This window comes from Urocampus carinirostris, chromosome 3 (genome assembly GCF_059441175.1).
Source record: "Urocampus carinirostris isolate Australia breed hairy pipefish chromosome 3, RoL_Ucar_1.0, whole genome shotgun sequence".
Taxonomy (NCBI): Eukaryota; Metazoa; Chordata; class Actinopteri; order Syngnathiformes; family Syngnathidae; genus Urocampus; species Urocampus carinirostris.
Genome location: NC_142351.1, coordinates 30,594,712 through 30,614,980, shown reverse-complemented (window position 1 = coordinate 30,614,980; position 20,269 = coordinate 30,594,712). Strand labels below are relative to the sequence as shown.

Below are 20,269 nucleotides of genomic sequence, written 5' to 3'. Positions count from 1 at the left end.
TGATTTTCACTTATATTATCTACTTTTTTAAAATCATTTTGGAAATACAGTGGTCCATCTACATAGCTCTTGTAACGAGAAATTTTAGATAAAGGATGCCTTTTGAGCAAAAATCTTGCCTGACATACAGGAGAATATCTTTGTCACAAGAATTTCCAGACCCTACCGTTAGAGACTGCTCACGGCCAGCATCGGCTTGTCACAATCAGTTATTTCTTAACGATACAAGATACAAGCTCAATCCGGACACAATTTAATCTCGTATGTAAAGAAGCCACTGTATAACAATCTTTTAAAAACAACACCAGAATGCCTACATGCAGTATATTTGCATATATGAGTTTGACTGTGCTCAATAAATACCTTGTAAAAACGTACATTCTTAGTAGAATCTTTAGAGTTGACAGTGGAATTAGTAAATGTTCTCACACTGCATCGAATATTAAAAAATGGAGGGCACGTTGAGAGGCAAAAGTCACAAGACAAACTACTCAAGCAAAGTAAAGAATACATGACATTAAACTAAAGTACAACTAAAAACGGGAGTGGAATTTTAAAAACTACTCAAATACTGCATACGTTTTAACTTGACCTTTACAATTTTGAGCGGAAGCATCCGTTTTGTTTTATTTTAATACTTTTAAATTTGTGTTAAGGTGTTGCACTTTGTGTTGTGTTTTTTTCTAGGTTTGTTGTGATTTGACGTTTTACAAGATGAGTAACTTATTCTGACTTGGTCAATTGAGGTTTGATCATTTTTATAGACATTTTGTTTTTCATATGCAATTTATGTTATCTCTTCATAAATATATCTATATCATTATATTCAAAGCGAATGCTTTTGTGTTTTTATTTAAGGAGATCTTGCACAAATAAATCATGTTTATTGTTATCAAACAGGGTTCCTACGGCTTAACAAAAGTTAAATTCAAGACTTTTTAAATGCCTTTTGAAACGCACAAAACAAAAACACAAACATTTCTTTTGTACAATCCATCGTGTCTTGTTTACATTACCTGGGATAGCTTTTAACCATGACAAAAAAAAATTGTCTGACAGCCACTTCACAAGAAATTTCCCCTTTCGGGCATGGTTCAAAGTAAACGTTTGTATCCCAAGTTGCTAATTACTGGACTGTCTCAGAAAATTAGAATATTGTGATAAAGTTCTTTATTTTCTGTAATGCAATTAAAAAAACAAAAATGTCATACAATTTGGATTCATCAACTGAACTATTTCAAGCCTTTTATTATTTTAATATTGCTGAATTTGGCTTACAGCTTAAGAAAACTCAAAAATCCTATCTCAAAATATTAGAATACTTCCTCAGACCAAGTAAAAAAATAATTTTATAACAGCAAAACTAAATCAAACATTTGAAAATGTCCTTTGATGCACTCAGTACTTGGTTGGGAATCCTTTTGCACGAATTACTGCATCAATCCGGCGTGGCATGGAGGCAATCAGCCTGTGGCATTGCTGAGGTGTTATTGATGCCCAGGATGCTTCGATAGCGGCCTTCAGCATATTTGCATTTGTAGGTCTGGTGTCTTTCATCTTCTTCTTAACTATACCCCACAAATTCTCGATGGGGTTCAGGCCAATCAAGGACAGTGATGCCATGGTCAGTGCACCAGTTATTGGTGGTTTTGGCACTGTGGGCAGGTGCCAGATCATGCTGGAAAATGAAATCCTCATCTCCATAGAGCTTTTCAGCAGATGGAAGCATGTAGTGCTCTAAAATCTCTTGGTACACAGTTGCATTTACTCTGGACTTGATGAAACACAGTGGACCAACACCAGCAGCTGACATGGCTCCCCAAACCATTGCTGACTGTGGGAACTTCACACTGGATTTCAAGCAACTTGGATTTTGCTCCTCTCCAGCCTTTCTCCAGACTCTGGCGCCTTGACTCCCAAATGAAATTCAAAACTTGCTTTCGTCTGAAAAGAGGACTTTGGACCACTCTGCAACTGTCCAGTGCTTCTTCTCCATAGCCCAAGTCAGACGCTTCTTACGTTGTCTTGAGTTCAGAAGTGGCTTGACCATGGGAATACGGCTATTGTAGCCCATTTCCCAGACACGTCTGTGAACTGTGGCTTTTGATACCTGGACTCCAGCTTCAGCCCACTGTCTTTGAAGCTCCCCCAAATTCTCTCACTCTTCTTCACAATTTTGTTAAGGCTGCGGTCATCTCTCTTGGTTGTGCAGCGTTTCCGGCCACATTTTTCCCTTCCAACAGACTTTTTGTGGATATGCTTTGAAACTGCACTCTGTGAACAGCCTGCTCTTTGAGAATTTTCCTTTTGTGTCTGACCCTCCTGATGGAGGGTATCAATGATGGTCCTCTGGACAGCAGTCTTCCCCATACTTGTGATTTAGTTTACTGAACCAAGCTGAGTGTTTTTAAGGCTCAGGAAACCCTCGCAAGGTGTTTCGAGTTAATTAGATGATTCAGGTGATTAGTTGAATAGCCTACTTGTATACTTTTTCATGATATTCTAATATTTTGAGATAGGATTTTTGAGTTTTCTTAAGCTGTAAGCCAAATTCAGCAATATTAAAATAATAAAAGGCTTGAAATAGTTCAGTTGATGTGTAATGAATCCAGAATGTATGACATTTTTGTTTTTTTAATTGCATTACAGAAAATAAAGAACTTTATCACAATATTCTAATTTTCTGAGACAGTCCAGTATATTGTGGGTAGACCTAAGACACTGAAACCACATCACCTTTTTGATAGTTTCGTTATTATAGTCACGCCAAAGTAAATTGGTGAGTTGTTCAAAAAGACAGTTGATAAATTTTACTAAATCTTTTTAGTTCAAACAAATATGTTCACATTTTTAAGACTTTGGAAAATTGGATTTAAGACATTTTAATGCCAATTGAGGCCTTATTTTTAGAATACTGAATTCAATCTCTTTTAAGACTTGTCAAAGATCCGCAGGAACCCCGTAAAAGTAGTTTCGCACCAGGATTTTTACCTTTACAAAGCTTTAATAGTAAAATACTACATCATCTAATACAGATAACTCTTAAGGTATATTTTGAACGACTTAAAAGAAAACAGCTAAACAACTGGCATTACAGAGTGAATTATGCAGACAGGTCAGAAAGATAGCGGCTGACCAGTGTAACACTGTTCCGCTCACGTTCCTTCCAGACAGATTAACTGCAGTGAAGGCGTCCTAATTACGTGTCAGGAGTCTTTGCACGCAGTGCCACAAAAGGAGATTCCTGTTAAATAGTTTTCCAAGTGGTAGTAAATTTTGTATGATAATATATATAAGAAGGCATGGGATATTGTTAAATTCGCAAATAATTTTCATACAAAGCACTCCTCTTTTATGTAATGTACAAAAGCAATCTCTTAATATGTGGCCCTTGTTACTTAAGAAATGATCCGGTTTTTTTTTCAATTGAAGTTTAAGCATTAACACATAATAAAAGCAGCATTGTTACTAATGTGCACATGTTTTAGCAAGTCTGCAAGACTCTTACCTGATTCAACATCCAAGGAGTACTTATCAATGGCCAGGTTCATAGTCTGGTACGCAGTGTTTGCAAAGTCTTCAAGGATCAGGAAAACAACATTGGCGACACCCCTGGAAACTGGTTTGCCAAATCTCATGCGGCTATTGACCACAATGCTGCCATTTCTGAAGTTGAGGATCTCTAAGTTCTGGAAGTTGTTTAGATTGGACTGCAAGTATGGAACCAACTGAAAGACAAAGACAAGTATAAAATGTTAGTCTTGTGTAAAGGGTTTAATTGAATATCAAACCAGTTCTTACCAGTTGTAGAAACCGTTGCTCCAGTGCTTTATATTCAGGGGAACTCTTGTTGAAAAGGTCCATAGAAAATGCCATATTGGTCACCCGGAGTCTGAAGAACACAGTCAGGGCTTGGATTGGCTTGGTCGGCAATGCAATACTATCTAGCACTGAGCCCTGCGCCCCGCTGGAGTAGCCGCTGCTGTCACCGTCTGTCATCATGCCCCCATACGGGAAGACGTCAAGGCTGACGTCAATGTCGGTTGGTTTCTGCTTGATAGTCTGGATTTCGGTTGTTTCTGTGCTGTGAGTGTTTTCTGGAAGCGTTGTTCCTATCTCAAAGACATCCAAGTTTGTTCCGGTATCTGCATCCGTTTTACCTTCGCTAACTTCTGATGACACTGTGCTGAATAGAACATGATCTTCCGAATCTGAGTGGTGTATATTGAGTGAGTCGTCATCTTCGGGAGCGGAATCGGACACTCGTGTAAAGGGTGAATCTTTCTCAGGAGATAGGGCAATGGGGTCAGGGTCCAACCTATCATGAGATAAAGTAACAACAGGGAAAGTGGAAGTATAAGGAGTCGTTGTGACAACAAAGATTTCATCTCTGATCATGTCTTCTTCGGCCACTGGTGTTGTGGGTTGAGAAAAGACAATGAGTTGCTCCTCTAATACTTCAAGGTCATCATGTTGGTTTTCTGGAGGTGGCAAATTAAGTTCCTGTAGTATTTTATCATGAGATGTTCGAGGGGGTATAGCCTCAGAGTATGGTTCTTCATATGTGGGCCCTTGGGTGGTTCCAGGTTTTTGTTTTGCAATCACTTCTACAAAGTTAGTGTTAATGGTTTTTGTAGGCACTGCCACTTCATTTGTCAAACCTGGGTGTTCATAGGACCAGCTCTGTAATGTGTGTGCACCCGTAAATTCCTCTGAATCCTGTAGATCCTGAATTCCCTCAGGCTCTCCATAGAGGCCAGATGCTTCCACTGTTTGCACCGACAACTCGACTGTCAAGGTGCCTTTAGGTGAAAATACAGGCGGATCAGCCGTGGAGAACCGTGGGTCTGTGCTGATGTGCGGTGTAAACAAAACTTGATCCAGAAATGGATTCTCCATATAACGATCTGGCATTGAGTTCTCTAATGTAGGTTGTGTGTGTAAAGGTGTTGAAGGGGTCGAATTGAAATTGGTGATGCCATCCCGGTTGCTGGTTACTGACTGGCCAATAGCTTCAACTACCTCCTGAATTCCATCATCCTCATCCGTCTCTTCTAGATCTGGTGGTGGCAAGACCTCCAAATGGCCTTCACCATAAAAGGTTTCTTTTATTTCCTGATGCAGAAAAACACCTTCCTGTCCATCTCCTGAGTAACCAGAGCCAGATCCAAAATCCATTGGGACCTTTTGGTTTATTCGAGGAGATGGGGTATTGGAAGTCTCATGGTCAACATCTGAAGCAGGACCAGGAGTCTTGGTGAGTAGAAATCCCTCTTTTTCAATACTGTCATAAGCTGTCAAATACAGGAATGTGATGAGTGACTATTAAAATATTTGTGCTTTGACTAGTTTTATTAGATATATGTGATATGATCAAAGTCTGTTTATTCTTAACTTACATTCTTCTGTGCTTGGCAGAAGACTTGGTACTCTCTCAGGGCTTGGCGGAAATGTTGTACTCTCATCGACTGCAAAGACGTCATTTTCACTGACCGCTTGACTCTTTGTATCTTTCCATGAATCGAAAGAGTCAAATAAGAAGTCATCCTTCTTCAGAAAAATATCTCTGCTCTCCATTCCTTCATCAGGTGGTCTCTCTGCAGCAAGAACGTTATCCTGTCCACAACATTAGCATCCCCTCATCAGCACAAAGCTTGTTTTATATTTTAAGGCAACTCACCATGTTGTCATAAATGTCGGGTGGTCGAGTGGTTGGGATCCTCAGAGGTAAGAAATTTTCAGCTGTGGTAAAAATAAAGCCTTTTTATACCCCGAGTCTGAAGTTCACCAACAATAAAATGGCAAGTAATGTAGATGGTCACCATTCTCTAACAGCACTGGGTCGGAGGGGCTACCCAGGCTGCTGTTGGTCAGAAAGTTGTCCTTGCGAAGCGCTTCTGTTATGTAGTTGCGGAAGTCAGTGATGGTGTAAACAACAGTTGGCTCCTCAACAGAAGCAGGGTAATTCTTCTCCACGAGGTTGTTCTGCAGCCTAATGAAATCCATTGTGGCATTTGAGATGCCATCACTATTCACTGCTAATGTGATAGCATAGTGGACCAGAACCACAAGACCCCTAACAAGAGAAAAGGGAAACAGAATTTGCTCACTCTTTTGCCTCCTTACTTATTGGACAAGTACCAGTTTTAGCTCCTATGAGATCCAGCATTACCTTTCTAGGTCTTTTTGAGGTCTGAAAACAGAAAAAAAAAACAAAGTGGAGTACAAAATGTTGGAAACAGGTCTTTTAACAATGATGTTAGCATAAAAACACACCTGAATTCAATTACGAAGACATTCTTGAACCCTGGCACTTTCTCAAAGGCGTCCTTGATCTGGATGCGAAAAACAGTAAAAAAAAAAACACACACTCAAAAAAAACATTGCTTTGATTACTTGTTTAAGTGGTCAACTGTTATACATGAGCGCTGAAACATTCATGACATCTCAAAAGTTTGACAGTGGCATTCATGAGCATACCCTGCGAGTGAAGTATCGAGATAGTTGCTGGTAGTGGACGCTACTTGGGTCTCTCAGAGCACCATTGTACGATTCTTCTCTCAGTGTAATACTGAGCTCTACTATCTGGTCTGTCACTGGCCTCAGGAAGGTGTTGTCAATTTCATTATGAAGCTGAATATGCAAGCACATGAAAATGGTTACGTTGTGTTAAAGTTATCTGAGATGTACACTGTGGAGTACTCACTGAGTTCTCCAGCTCCTCGGAAGTGAAGTTTGGTAAGTCATCACCAACCTCAAGGGGGCTCACTGTGGTATCTGGGAAGTTGCCGTTGTTGTATTCAACAATATACGTTGTACTGGCTGGAATGTAGGTGAGTGGCGTGACCTCAAATATGGCATCACTTTGCTCGGTGGTTTTTACAATTGTTTCATGAAATGGTGCCTCGGTTGGTATTCCATCTTCTGCATTTGTATTGATGAGCTCAACTGCGTCAGGGGAAATCTCGGCCGGAGGTGTTACAATACTTTCTAGGGGGTCAACAGAGGTGACCACTGGTACAAAATCTTTCCTAGAAATGTCTTCTATAACTCCAGAGGATAATTTTATTTCATCTGCATTGTCCTGTTCATGTGTTGAACTTTGCGTGGTCAGTTCTGAGAAAGTTTTCACTTCTGAGTTTTCGTCAAGATTCTCCATAATATCTGGCACTTCTGATTCGGTGCCTGGCAGTATTTTTTCTAAACTCTCTATAGATATAACTGGAATATCATTCTCATCAATATTAGGGTATAATTTGTCACCGTTCACTTGACTTACTGTTATCGGAGCTTCAAGTTCAGAGGCTTCAGATGTAGATTCTAGTGTTATATGTCTCAGGTCATCCTTTTCCTCTAAAGTTTCACTTCCAACCTCAGGTATCTTCTCAACAGATGTTAAATCAAGGTGGGGTTGTTCAGGTACTTCAGAATCAGGTTCAGCTCCTGTATAGCTTCCCCCCGAAAGGATACCTGCCTCAACTGTGACAATAGGCGCTTCAGCTGGACTTTCATTTGGTTCAGCTGTGGTTTCAACAAGTGGTCCCTCAATTGATTTGATAGTATGTTTTTCAGCAATTAGTGATCTTTCTGTGTTCGTAGCGCTACTGACAACTTCACTACTTTTCTCATCCTTCACTTTTATTCCTTCACTTGCCACATCAGTTAGGTAAGCATCTGATAAACCTTCCTCGGTAAAAGCAGTGACCCCTGCATGTTTATCCTCTTGAGGGACCTGGGTAGTCGGCTTAGCGATTACGTTTACAATAGCATCAGGAGGAACTTTAGCGGTCTCACTCGGGTGACTGGGGATGTTGGAGCCACAGCCTCCCGGCGTGTCTGGCACCGCAGCGACGACAGTGTCATAGGTCAACACCACAGGAGTCTTTGTTAATTCTCCTTCAAGGACATCTTTGTGTGCAGGTAGTGGTGCATCTTGGCCTGGGGTTTCTATGACAGCAATATTCCCAATAATAAATAAATTGAAACACAGTACATACATATCAAAATAAACCGGTGTGCTTTTTGATGCAAAAACATAAAAGAGCAAAGACATACTGTTGTTGCAATGTTTATGAGCACCTAAACTCCTGAATGCTGCAAGAAAATTTTTACCGAACCCAGACTTCAAAGGTCATTAAGGCCCTGAGGTTGTAATGACCCCGGTACTCATCCAACAGTAAGCTCAAGAACACTTCAGCTGCAGGTCTGCCATTGACCAGCCTATGGCCTGTAAATAGGCTTAATGGGTTATTCCAGGTACAGGGTGCATGTGTTCTTGCACCTACTGCTTGCGAGCTGACTAACATAGATATAACTGATTTGTATGCATATTTTTACACAACACGGTCTCAAATCTGCTTTAAAGTTAGGTTTCATGTTTTGATCACAGGGCCACACCTTTTCAGATAACCACCAGTATCTTCTTTCATCTGCAACCTTGGTTGTTCTGTTTTGGTGATCAGGTTTTACTGTTGGGTCACTGTTAAGTAACAGTACAAATTAACCCATAGTAAGAGAATGCTCTTTATTGGATCTCTTTTCTTCCTTTCTGTATTGTTCGTTTGTAAATTAAATGACAATGTTTACTTCATTCTTTAATTCCTCTACAGTAGTGCCTTTTCCCCCTTACTTAAATAAATGACTTGTGTTGTAAAAAGGCCCGGGGTTTCCATTTTTAATAAATCAATATCCTTTTTTTCCTCACAGGATAATAATTTACAAGTTATTTCTTACACGTCTCCACACATTGTGTCTGTGATTTTAACTCTTTTCAAAAAAGTAAAATAATTGCAAAGGTTTTTTTTTAAATATCCGCAATCTGAGAATTTTCGTACTGGTATCAGAAGTACTGAAAAACCAATAGTAAACGATCCAAACCTGGTATTTAATTTTTTCTAAATTGGTTTTACTTCAGCGATCACTGACAGATTGCTTATATTGGAAAAGAATTACTGTCAATAGTTGGAATCAACTCCATTAACCCTTTTCAATCGAGTGCCCCTTCTGATGTCACCATGACGCCACTCTCCAGATGTACATTTTATTTGCACATTAATTAATGCATTGTGAAAAGGCCCTTTGCAAATAAAACACAAATTTATCAGTGAAACATACAAACTATAAGTAAATATCCCAACCTACAAAAATTAAAGGAATGGGACATTCTATAATTTGATATAATGCTAAAAATTGGATGTTAAATTTATTCAATTGTATTATTTTGTGTGTTGCACAAAACTTAATCATCATAAAGGAAGTAGAACTTCAGTAAAGGTCTGCTGTACAGTACCTATCTGTATCTGGATGCAGATTTATTCTCAAATAAATCTATGGTCTACATCTACAAATCTTTTACCTCACTTTATAGTTTGAAATTAGATCTACAGTCAAATTATACAGATACAGTAAAGTAAAAATGTATCTGGATCAAGATATAAAGGAAAAGCCTAAAAATAATAGCGAGATCCAGATACAGTTCAAGATAATTCTATGTTGTTATCAGCCACTTAACAAAATTTGTCATAGTTAAGAAAATTCAATTTATAAATCAGTTTTTGAAAATGTAAGGACATTGTAAGGAACAATTGATCTGGATGCACAATTTAACTCCCATATACAAAACTCAAAGGTTTTATCGGTGTAACATCTATACGTTTCTTGTCTGCAGCCAATACTGGAAAAAGTAGTACATGCTTGTGACCTCTAGCCTGGATTACAGTAACTCTCGCTTAGCAGGCTGACCCATCAAGTCGCTAAAGACTCTCCAGCTGGTCGTAAATGTCGTGGCACGAGTACCCAGAAGAGGAAGTCTGATTAAAAGAGTGGTAGCCTGACTTCAATGACTAACAGTACAAGTTATTGACTACCATCTGTATTGATTACATTTTTACGTGTGAGGTCAATAACTTTACGGTAAAGAGAACTAATTAGCAAGCTACTGTGTTCCAACACTTTCATTTCTATAATAACAATAACCACTTGAAGGATTCCAACACTGGTTTCATAGAAAGTATCTTAATCTGCAGTAACGGAATCAATTAAATATTTATCCAACAAATGCTGTGCACACGCAAGGTTGTCAGATTTACTGTAAGTATACGTCACAATCATATCAGAGCTTTTAATAACCCGAAGGCTAAGGTAGGGAGAATTAATTGGTTTATAGTATGTCTGTTTTATTGGCATGCTTGGCCCCGTGTGGTGCATTACATAATATAACATTGCAAATTGTTCAGGGACACATAGTTTGACTCATGGGACCTTTGCAACACACTTTGAGAATGACTGCACTAAACTGCATTACTATGCTTCCAAAGTTTTAATTCCTAAAATAGATAATAGCATAAAAGACAAAACGTACAAATAGTGGGCTCTCCGTGTGGAATAATCTTTTGTCTCGTGAGTAGACACTTTGATTGTTGTAAAATTTTTCGTATTCCTTCAAAGGGCTGACTCAAGTTCGTCCTGGGTCAACGCTCAGATAAACTGCAATAGGCCTAGACTACCCGAGGGAATTTCTACAATTTGCAGAACCTGACTATCTGTAGCTGTTTGCATACATACTGCAGGCTGGTGACTTTTTGTTCGAGGAAGTTCCGCCTTCAATAAAGTCTTTATAGAATAGGTTACATCACGTATCGCTTTACCTGGCTTGGCGCTTGTCAAAAGTCCTACAGTGGAAATCCCTGGCAAACTTGCAGAACTAGAGAACACAAACACCAAGTAAAATTAGAGAAACCCAAATGGATTTTTTTCTACTTTTTTTAGGGGGTGTGTATCTCTCCGCTAAAGAGGAATTGGCATTGTTTTAGGAACTTCAGTGTCAAGTCATTTTTATTTGTATAGCCCTTAATCACAAAGAGTCTCAAAGGGCTGCACAGGTTATTACACGGACTATTTTTTCAGACTATTATTACACCATCCCCTGATCTGGAACCAACATGAGGGCAATGAAAAACTCAAAAAAACTCAACATGAGGAAAATGAAGAAACCTTGAGAAGGGGCCGCACATGTGGTATCCCCCTTCCAGGATTACCAGACAGCAAAGGATGTTGCAATCACAAATAATACACAGATATTGTCCACGAAAAGTATAGGCTATTCATATGCTATAGCGTAGAAGTGAGTCTTAAGCTTAGATTTAAACATTTCCACTGAGGTTGCAGTGTCAAATGTTTAGAGGAGGGTTCAACTCGGTAGGATTATGATTTGATTTCATATGATTCAGTTCATTTGGAAAAAGTATGGTGGCTTTTGTCACTTTAGTTCTACATATACAGTATTTGAATCATATAGTCTCAGAGTTGGGTAGGGTTATTTTAACTTGATTACTTTCAATTACTTTTGGATTACTCCAATACCAAATATGCTAATAAAAGACAAAAGAAACTAAATATGGATAAATTTACCAAATTTTGTGCAGGCTTGGGGATTAACGGAATACATGGAACGGCAAAAATGATGTTGGCAAGCTGTTTGGATTTATTTTCATTTTGTTTCTGCCGCATTTTATGTTAGTTTTGCCGGAGAGAAAGCTTACCATGTGTTGTGAGTCATCATTTTATTCATATTTAGTTTATTTTGTCTTTTATTAGCATATTTGGTATTGGAGTAATCCAAAAGTAATTGAAAGTAATCAAGTTAAAGTAACCCTACCCAACCCTGTATAGTCCTTTCCTCCCAAAATATAGTTCTGATAAAAAGAATTATGCTTATTTTGATATGTTTCAAAGTGTAAAACTTCAGTTTGATTCAGTGCACTCGAACATGCCAATTTGACATAGCAGGCATTAACCGTCAAATGTATAAACTATACAGCAGATATTAATGCAGATTTTTTTGCAGCACAGGTTGGAACTTTCAGCATGGGACTAAATTATAGAAATATCAAAATTGCTATTTTTCTTCTCATCAGCTACTCCGTTTGCAACGTATTTTGTTCTTTTTTTAGCAAAACACTCAAATAAATGTGAAAAATCCCATTGAGAAATGGTACCGTTTGCCATTTTTTATGATTTGCTACATGAAGGCATACCTGCAAAGTGGCGGACCTGAGCTGACAGGAACACTGCAGCACATGAGGAAACACAACACACTTTTTGTCAACAACACACCAACGATTGTGACGTGTGAAGATTGCATCCATCTCTACATGGTTAACAGAAACGATAAAGCTCTGTTATCAGCCATGAATAATACAGGGAATAAAAACTTGTTGTGCTCACCAGTCCGAGAATTAGCAGAGAGCACATTGACTAATACAGTAAACGATGAAGACATTGGCTCTAATGATTCATACATTTGAGAGAACCGAGGGGAGTATGCTCCTTTCAAACATTGAATGATTTTTCTCTTCTCAAAACCAAGATCAACTTATTCAGTGCTGAACTAGGTCATTTTTCAAACCCAGTCATTTCCAAAATGCAAAAGTGTGAAAGTGTTTTAGAGATTTTTGACAGTTTTCAAAACCCCACAAAAATATCTTATATCATTACCTAGTCACCAAATCTCACCAATAAAAATGATAATCTTCCTTCAATCCTTAAAAAATTTAGTAATTTTAGGAGGCTTGTATAATTTACAAATTCCACATCAATTTAATTTGGTCACATTACCTAAAAAATGTTAATCGAATTCAAATATGTCTACGGCACTGAGTGAGTAAAAGGGAAAATAAAAGTTTAACACCTATAGCCATCAGTGGCACTGGCCACATTTATCTGCGACAAATGTAGGTATACTTGTGTGCATGGTTGAAAGTCAGGTTTGTGAAGTGCTTTACGCACAAGTCATAAATGTTGTACTAAATGGTGCACTTTTGCCATGTAACTGTAAAAACAGTTCTTGAGATGATGAATTTGTCCTTTGCAGTTGTAAATTATAATCAGTGAGTAAAACATTGAGCCAAAAATTGGGTCAAATATAATTTAAATATTAAAGTCAACCTGTGAATATTTGTGAGGTATTCATGTAGAATAAGACGGGCCTGAATAATGTGGTGCACATTCACTTTCGTATAATGCTGAAATCGTTTTAATTGTGGAACAACGACATGATTTTAATTGTATTGTATTTTATCCTTGATCAAGGGTGAACGCAAATACATTTTTGAATAAAGACCACCGACATAAACATTGCCCAGGAAAAGATCTACATTTTGCCGTATCGGTTACGCATTTATTTTAACCCGTAGTTCCAAAAGTCTCAAAGTGCTTTACATAGAGTGTCGTGAAAACTTATTTGCCCCCTTCCTGATTTCTGTGTATTTTTGCATATTTATCATTCACAAATGTTTCAGATCATCAAACCAATTTCTATATCACACAGAGATTTCAATATCACACAGGAACACCAGAAATCATCATTCCGTCAACCACAAAAGGATGTCCTGGTCCTGAGGCAGCAAAGCAGCCCCAGACCTTCACACTGCATCCAACATGCTTTACTGTTGGAATTGTTCTTTTTGTTAAATGCGGTTCCATTTTTACACCAGATGGGCTGCAAAAGTCCACAGAATCGACTCTTTGTGTTCTTATTTGACAGCAGTGGTTTACGCCAGGGAAGTCTCCCATAGATGCCATTTTTGGCAAGTGTCTTTTTTATGAACACTGACCTCAACCAAAGCCAGTGACTTGTAGTTACTTGGACGTTTTTCCGGGTATTTTAGTAACCTCTTGAATGAGCCGTTGTCACACTCTTGGAGTAAACTAGTTGGGTAACCACCTCTGGGAAGCTTTGCCAAAGTTTTCAGTTTTGTTCATTTGTGGATAATGGCCCTGACAGTGGTTTGATGGAGTCTTACAGCCTTTGTGGCCTTTTCTGGACTGATGGATTTCAATCGTATTTTTTGTTATTTCAGGAATTTCTTTGGATCGTGGCAGGTTAATTATGTTCTTGATATTTTCCAGCCTACTTCACCATGTCTAACAGGTTCAATTTTGAAGGGATTTCTCGAAATAACACAGGCGGTGGCAATCAATTTTGGATGCGGCCAGTGGAATTGAAGTCAGCTTTCCCGAAACTCTGGTTAGTCACAATTACTTTGTGATTCAACAAGAGCGAGCAATTACTTTTATCACATAGGCCCAGATAAGCTTCGATCTTTTTTTGTGCATTAATAAATATAATAAACATTTCAAAACTGCATTTTATATTTCCTTGTGTTTTTCAGTGTGATATTGAAATTGGTTTGATGATCGGAAACCTTTGCGGGTTATAAATATGGAAAAAAAAAAGAATTTCAATCCATTCTAGCATTTACAGTATAATTAAGGTATGCTTGCATATAATATAGACTTATAGAGTATCTTGGTATCACATATAAAATATATAAAATGCCAGATATAGTTTGAAACCATTAACCTAAGAATGTACCTCAGCCATTTAGGCAAGTAATGCTTTGTGTTTGAGGTAAAAGCAAGTGGCTACAATTTAAGCCTGTCCTCACCCAAAAAAAATACTGCGGTCCTCCGCGGCCCTCCAAATAAAACAACGCCACATTTGGTTTATTTTTTGGGCTTATGATAAATAATACATTTGAATAAAATATAGTTGTGCATTCCAGTTCCATATACATTGCATAGCAGTTATAAGAAAATAAAAGTGAGAGACCAACCTGCTCATGGGCGCGGCCATGCCAACTCTCTGAAAGAAATGTTCAAAAAATGTTGTTAAATTTGTAGCACTGAATTGTAGCAATGATTTGTGTCAAACCATAATGGGAACTTACACTCCTAATAAGGCTGAGGTGCTCCTCCGATTGACTGAAGAACCTGCCGAGTTCCTTGATGCTAATAGAGCCGTCCATGCAGCGGCCCACCCAGTCTCGGTACTGGTCCCGTTCGGGAAGCTGGTCCCAAAATATCTTGAAGGCTTCCCAGACAGTTTCCTGGCACACTGGAACACACCAGAAGGTCTAAACCAAGGGTCCGGGGAGATTAGACTACCCGTGCGGACTACACGAGTAGCTCACACTCCCCCAGTCATATTGTAATTCTGGCCCTATTCATTGCTGGTGGTTAAAATTGACAAAATCAATCATGATCTGCCAACAATCTGCCATCCAAATCCTCAGAGTTTCATTTTAGTTATCATGTTTTATTTTCCATTCTTTATATATTGTATTTAATAATAAAATACTATTTTTTCTTGCATTGAACCAAAATGAACCAACTTTATATTTCAAGCTAGGTCAAATTTACTTTTTGTTCAAAAATTATACATTTTCTAGCCCACAATTTCAGGTTTAAAATTTACAAAACATTGAATGAAAATACTTTTGTTGGATATTGAGTTTTCCCATTATCTGATATTTGGACAAAATAAGCAATTAAATTGTAATTTATTTTCTTCAATGGTAATCTCAAGTAATGTCCTATTTCAAATAAAGGAAATAGGAAAAAAGCAAAAAATAGCATTCATACACCCATGGAACGGAGCATTACAACAATAATTATTTGCAGACTTACTGGTGATTACTGAGAGAAATCATTAATCTGGGCAAGGTCAAATGAATACTGTGCAATCTATTATTAACAATGAGGATGCACTACAACTCTTTTTCCAGACTAATACCAATACTCAACTTAAGTACACAAAATACCTTCCCTCCACCAAAATGTATCATTTTTCTTAAAATATTCTATAAATCACAACATTTTATTTTTACTTTAATTACATGACTATAACGCAAATCTTAAAATTCAAATTAGTACTTTCTGAGTTGTAAACGTCCATAAGGCCTGTTGATGCTGGTATATTGGTTGATACTCAAGCCATAAAATAAGGCTGCTAGCGGCGCTGCTACTGATTACTGATAGATGAAGCTGGAATTAGTACTTTTCCTCAATCTCTAATTGATAAGTAATCAGTGTATCAAACGACAAAGTCTGACAAATAACTGCCTGTGGCAAATACGGTCACTTCATCATCAGGGAATACAAATTGTGTGGCCTACACATTAAAGACTTAAGCATCTGGCTTTGTGTGACATTTAACCTCCTTGTAATTAGTCAGCTTTGATGATGGCGAATGTAAAGTTTAAGCTTGTAAGCGTGTTGAGGTGAGTGTTTCATGCATGCTAAGAACAAATGAAAATTAAACATCAAAATGGACATTGGTGCAAGGTGACAAACCTCTCAGGTGGAAGTAGTTGAGGTGGTTGGAGGCGGCTTGGTCTAAAGTCTCCTGATTGCAAAGTTTCACACCACTGGGGAATAGAAGGTTCCTTTTCCGGCGAGTCATGGATCCATGATGCCGCAACAGAAGCTGCAGGTCTTCAGAAGAATCCTGCATCGTTTCACCTGCGAGTTGTAAAACCACACAACGTGAACACCACAGGTGTGCGAAAGCTTCCCCCCAGGTGAGAAACGTACCTGTGTCCATGCCCACGCAGCCAGACAGAAGCAGCAATCCCAACGTCCACAGCCGCAACCCGCGATGATTTCCCGCCATATAGAAGCCGACGCTGCACCTCTCGTCTTCAGCTCATGTGTAACGTCCCTTGCACTCGTCCAGATGCCGTTTGCCGACAAGGTGCAGGAACGCAGCTAGCCGGTAGGCTGCGTCTGAGGTGAGCAGATGGAAGTTTTAATCCTATTTGTTAAGCTGTTGGGGTGGATGAGTGTTAGCGGGCAGACGTTATTTACTTGACCCGGGTTCTTCCATTTGTTCCTCGTGTAACCCAGTAGTCAAACGCCTCCACAGTCTGTAACCTGCTCAGACTTTGTAGTATTCATTATAATTGTGCTCAAAAAAGTACTAATTACAATTACAGAACGTATGATAAGTAGGGATGCAAGACAACTGTTTTCTACTAACGATACCAATAACTGCTCAATTCTGCTTCTCGAGACTTTTGACTACATGCTATATTTTGAAAACAAAAGAACACACACAATGTCCCATTCTTTTTATAAGTGCATTTATTTTTTAATTACAATTACTATGACGCTATGAAGCTCAGGTAAACATTAGAGGTTGGCGATATTGGGAATTTTAGTACTGATCCGATCAAACTAAATAAAATGTGGTAGTAAAACTCCATACAGATCCAATACGGATACTTTTTGCATGAAAATGTAATGATCAGAACAGCACGGTGGTAAGCGCGTACGCAGCACAGTTCTGAGGTCATGATGTTGAATCTCCTGTGTTCTACCCGTGCTTGTGTGGGTTCCCTCCGGGCACTCCAGTTTCCTCCCACATTCCAAAAACATGCATGTTAGGTTAATTGGCCGGTCAAATTGGCCCTAGGTGTGAATGAGCGAGCTAATTGTCTGTCCCTGTGTGCCCTGCAACTGTCTGGCAACCAGTTCAGGGTGGCCCCTGGCCACTGCCCGAAGATAGCTGGGATGGGCTCCAGCACCCCTGCGACCCTACTGAGGATAAGCGATGCAGATAATGGATGGATGGATGGATGTAATGATCATGAACAATTGAACCCTCCCCCCTTAAATTATTCTAAATTAAAGGGTAAAAAGAACACAAATATTTTAGGCGCTAAAATAAGTTTCATCGTTATTAATGAACTACAATTCAACTGTATGCAGTGGTGGGACATGTGTGCCTGCTGGCCTAAAAAATATTTGAATCACGTTATGTTAATAATATTTTGTCCTTGAAAACTTGGATGATTCCATATTGTTTGTCAGCTTCCTTTTATTGCTTCTCCCAGGTTGCGCTAATATATTTAAACATGTAACCACATTGCAAGGTTCAGAAATCTACCCGGAGGCCTTCAGAATGAGATTTGCAGGTTCTGTCCCGTAAAATCAGTCTCAGAAAAAGCTGTTGGTTTAGCCAATCCGATTCCAAGTTGGAGACTGAATGCCAGCTAGCTAACGTTGAGTAGCATCACCCGTTTTACAAACTATAATTGGCTAGGGGGCAGTAATCCACCAAAGCGATCATGCCTACTGCATTAAAGAAGCAAAAAAAAAACAACTGTTGTGTTAATTTGATAAAGGTCAGACAACTCAGAAGCGAGCAAACCTTTCGCTAGCCGGAAAAGGTTTTGTCCGCTACTTTCAGCCTAGAGGTTAGATTTTATACCTGGGCCCAAGCTGATCCATATTTCGGGCTAAAAATCCCGCCTCGTCCATGTTACATGTCGAAGTGTCCTTGGGTAAGACACTGAACCCCTAATACCCCCAATAAGCAGGTTAGCGCCTTACATGGCTGCAAGGCCGCTATTGGGAAATGTGGAGCACATTGTAAAGCGCTTTGGGAAGTCATTGACTTGAAAAGCGCTATATAAATGCAGATCATTTCATTTCATTTCAAGATCAGGTTTGGCCGAGCTTTTGTTTGTAGTATTATCTACTTGTCATTGTTTTTGAGTTTATAAAGTCTTGTTTTACTTAAATTGCGTTACAAAATACAGGCTTTTGTGTCGCATGTCAATATAGAGCGGGGCCCTTCGCGTAAACATTCCCACAAACCCACAACGATCTCCCTTTCTTCCTCTTGGGCAGTCTGAGCTCCAAGAGCAGACCATGCCGGACTAAAAAAAACGGGCGTGTGGCGGGTTTTAGGCAACCAAAATCTACCCCAGCCAAGTCCTCACAAATAAATGTCACTTGTACGAGACAGATTACTAATCCAGTATGGAGCTGAAGGCGTAGTTATAAAATCCACGGAACTCCAGCGACATTAACAGTATGAAAAACGTATTTAGAAATATTTCTATTACAACTGTTTCAGAACAAAAGCCTAGTCTAATAAAAAAAGCAGCAATGTAAGAAATGTAAAAATAGCAATGTTAACATGACAGCTATATCTTTCATTGCACAAGTCAGAAAGTGTAATGCAAAAACTTTAGGCAGAATAAAAAATGAAATATTTGTACTACAACAACCGTTTCAGAGCCTAAATCAAGAGAGTCAAAACGAAAAAATCAGCAATATAATGAACAAGCCATTTTGTCTCTGTTGCCATAGTGACAAGTGATTTACAGGATTTTACTCAGGAACAGTGGCATATTTACATTTCTGGTCGCACCTCGTTTCTCTCAGTAGGTAAGTTTTTATTTAAATTTGCCACAGTAGCGGACCACTTTACCACACAAATTACACCTGGATTTGCCCTTTTCTGTTGTTGGGGGAAAAAACGTCCACACGGCGCTGCTTTTCCTGTTTGTCTCTGTCATTTTTAGTTTTTGGTAAGGGTGGGCTTGTAGATTTGGCCCTCTTTTTTGCTTGGCAGGCAAAATGCAGCCGCAGGCCAGATAGGAAAAGGAGCTGAGCAGGTACAAGCCATGAATAAACTTACTAAATTTTGTGCAGGCTTGGGGAGTAACGGAACACATGGAATGGCAAAAATGATGTTGGCAAGCTGTTTGGATTTATTTTCATTTTGTTTCTGTCGCATTTTATGTTAGTTTTGCCGGAGATCAAAGATATCAAAGCCAGGAAAGAAAGCTTACCACGTGTTGTGAGTCAAAATTGTATTCATATTTAGTTTCTTTTGTCTTTTATTAGCATATTTGGTATTGGAGTACTCCAAAAGTAATTGAAAGTAATCAAGTTAAAGTAACCCTACCCAACCCTGAACATACGGTCAATCAAAAGCTCGTTTTTTTAGTATACAAGTTTGCAACCTTTTATAAGTGGGATTCAGTTGTTTGCTAATACATCTTCTGTTATAATTTCTCATCATTTTTTTCAAACAGATTTGATGTCTGGATTTATCACTGGTACAAATACCGCCTTAGTTAAATATATAAAACTTCCTATCCTCACCTAAAATGAGTATATCACAGAAAAACATACAAATGCAAACATGTTTTCTTAAAAATATGGGGAATTTACATCAATACTCAAGTCTTATTTGTGGTTCCCGATTGAAAAGTGGCCACAATTGCACTTATAATGCCAGTACCTTCAAATATAAAGCTTATCGGCACCTCATTCTTGAAGTAGTACAAAAAAAGTTAAGAATGTCTACACACATTCTTTTAGTGTTAACTCCCCCCTTTTTTAAAAAAAAAAATGTTTGTATTGGTCAAACTAAAGGTTAAATATCTGAAGAAAATAATTGGGAACTTAAAACTCACTTCTACTCTATGGCATACGAATAACCTAAACGTCTTATAGGTAATAACTTGTGAAGCCCTTAGAGACTAATTGTGATTAAGGGCTATACAAATAAAAATGACTTAACTTGACTAGCAAGTTGGTTGAAAAATAATATTAACTGAAATTGCCATAAACATGTTAACGGTGTGTCAAAACTAAGACTGTTGTGGTAGTTGTATTGTGTAAATTGAAA

At 38.5% G+C, this 20,269-nt stretch overlaps 1 protein-coding gene across 1 annotated transcript in view; it reads right to left on the bottom strand.

Moving 5' to 3' along the window:
- LOC148369401 (interphotoreceptor matrix proteoglycan 2-like) overlaps positions 1–20,265 on the bottom strand; it is a 32,060-nt gene extending 11,795 nt beyond the window's left edge. Inside the window, exons 1-16 of the mRNA XM_088331399.1 lie at positions 16,648–20,265; positions 16,375–16,566; positions 16,135–16,302; positions 14,730–14,896; positions 14,616–14,644; positions 12,036–12,068; positions 10,647–10,702; positions 6,707–7,947; positions 6,481–6,633; positions 6,277–6,335; positions 6,173–6,193; positions 5,823–6,076; positions 5,681–5,742; positions 5,400–5,616; positions 3,802–5,294; positions 3,509–3,728 (exon numbers count right to left, since the gene is read on the bottom strand). Coding sequence (XP_088187525.1) covers positions 3,509–3,728; positions 3,802–5,294; positions 5,400–5,616; positions 5,681–5,742; positions 5,823–6,076; positions 6,173–6,193; positions 6,277–6,335; positions 6,481–6,633; positions 6,707–7,947; positions 10,647–10,702; positions 12,036–12,068; positions 14,616–14,644; positions 14,730–14,896; positions 16,135–16,302; positions 16,375–16,453 — 4,252 coding nt within the window. The 5' untranslated portion in view covers positions 16,454–16,566; positions 16,648–20,265. The remainder of the gene's footprint in view (positions 1–3,508; positions 3,729–3,801; positions 5,295–5,399; positions 5,617–5,680; positions 5,743–5,822; positions 6,077–6,172; positions 6,194–6,276; positions 6,336–6,480; positions 6,634–6,706; positions 7,948–10,646; positions 10,703–12,035; positions 12,069–14,615; positions 14,645–14,729; positions 14,897–16,134; positions 16,303–16,374; positions 16,567–16,647) is intronic.
- Between the last annotated feature and the right edge of the window lie 4 nt (positions 20,266–20,269).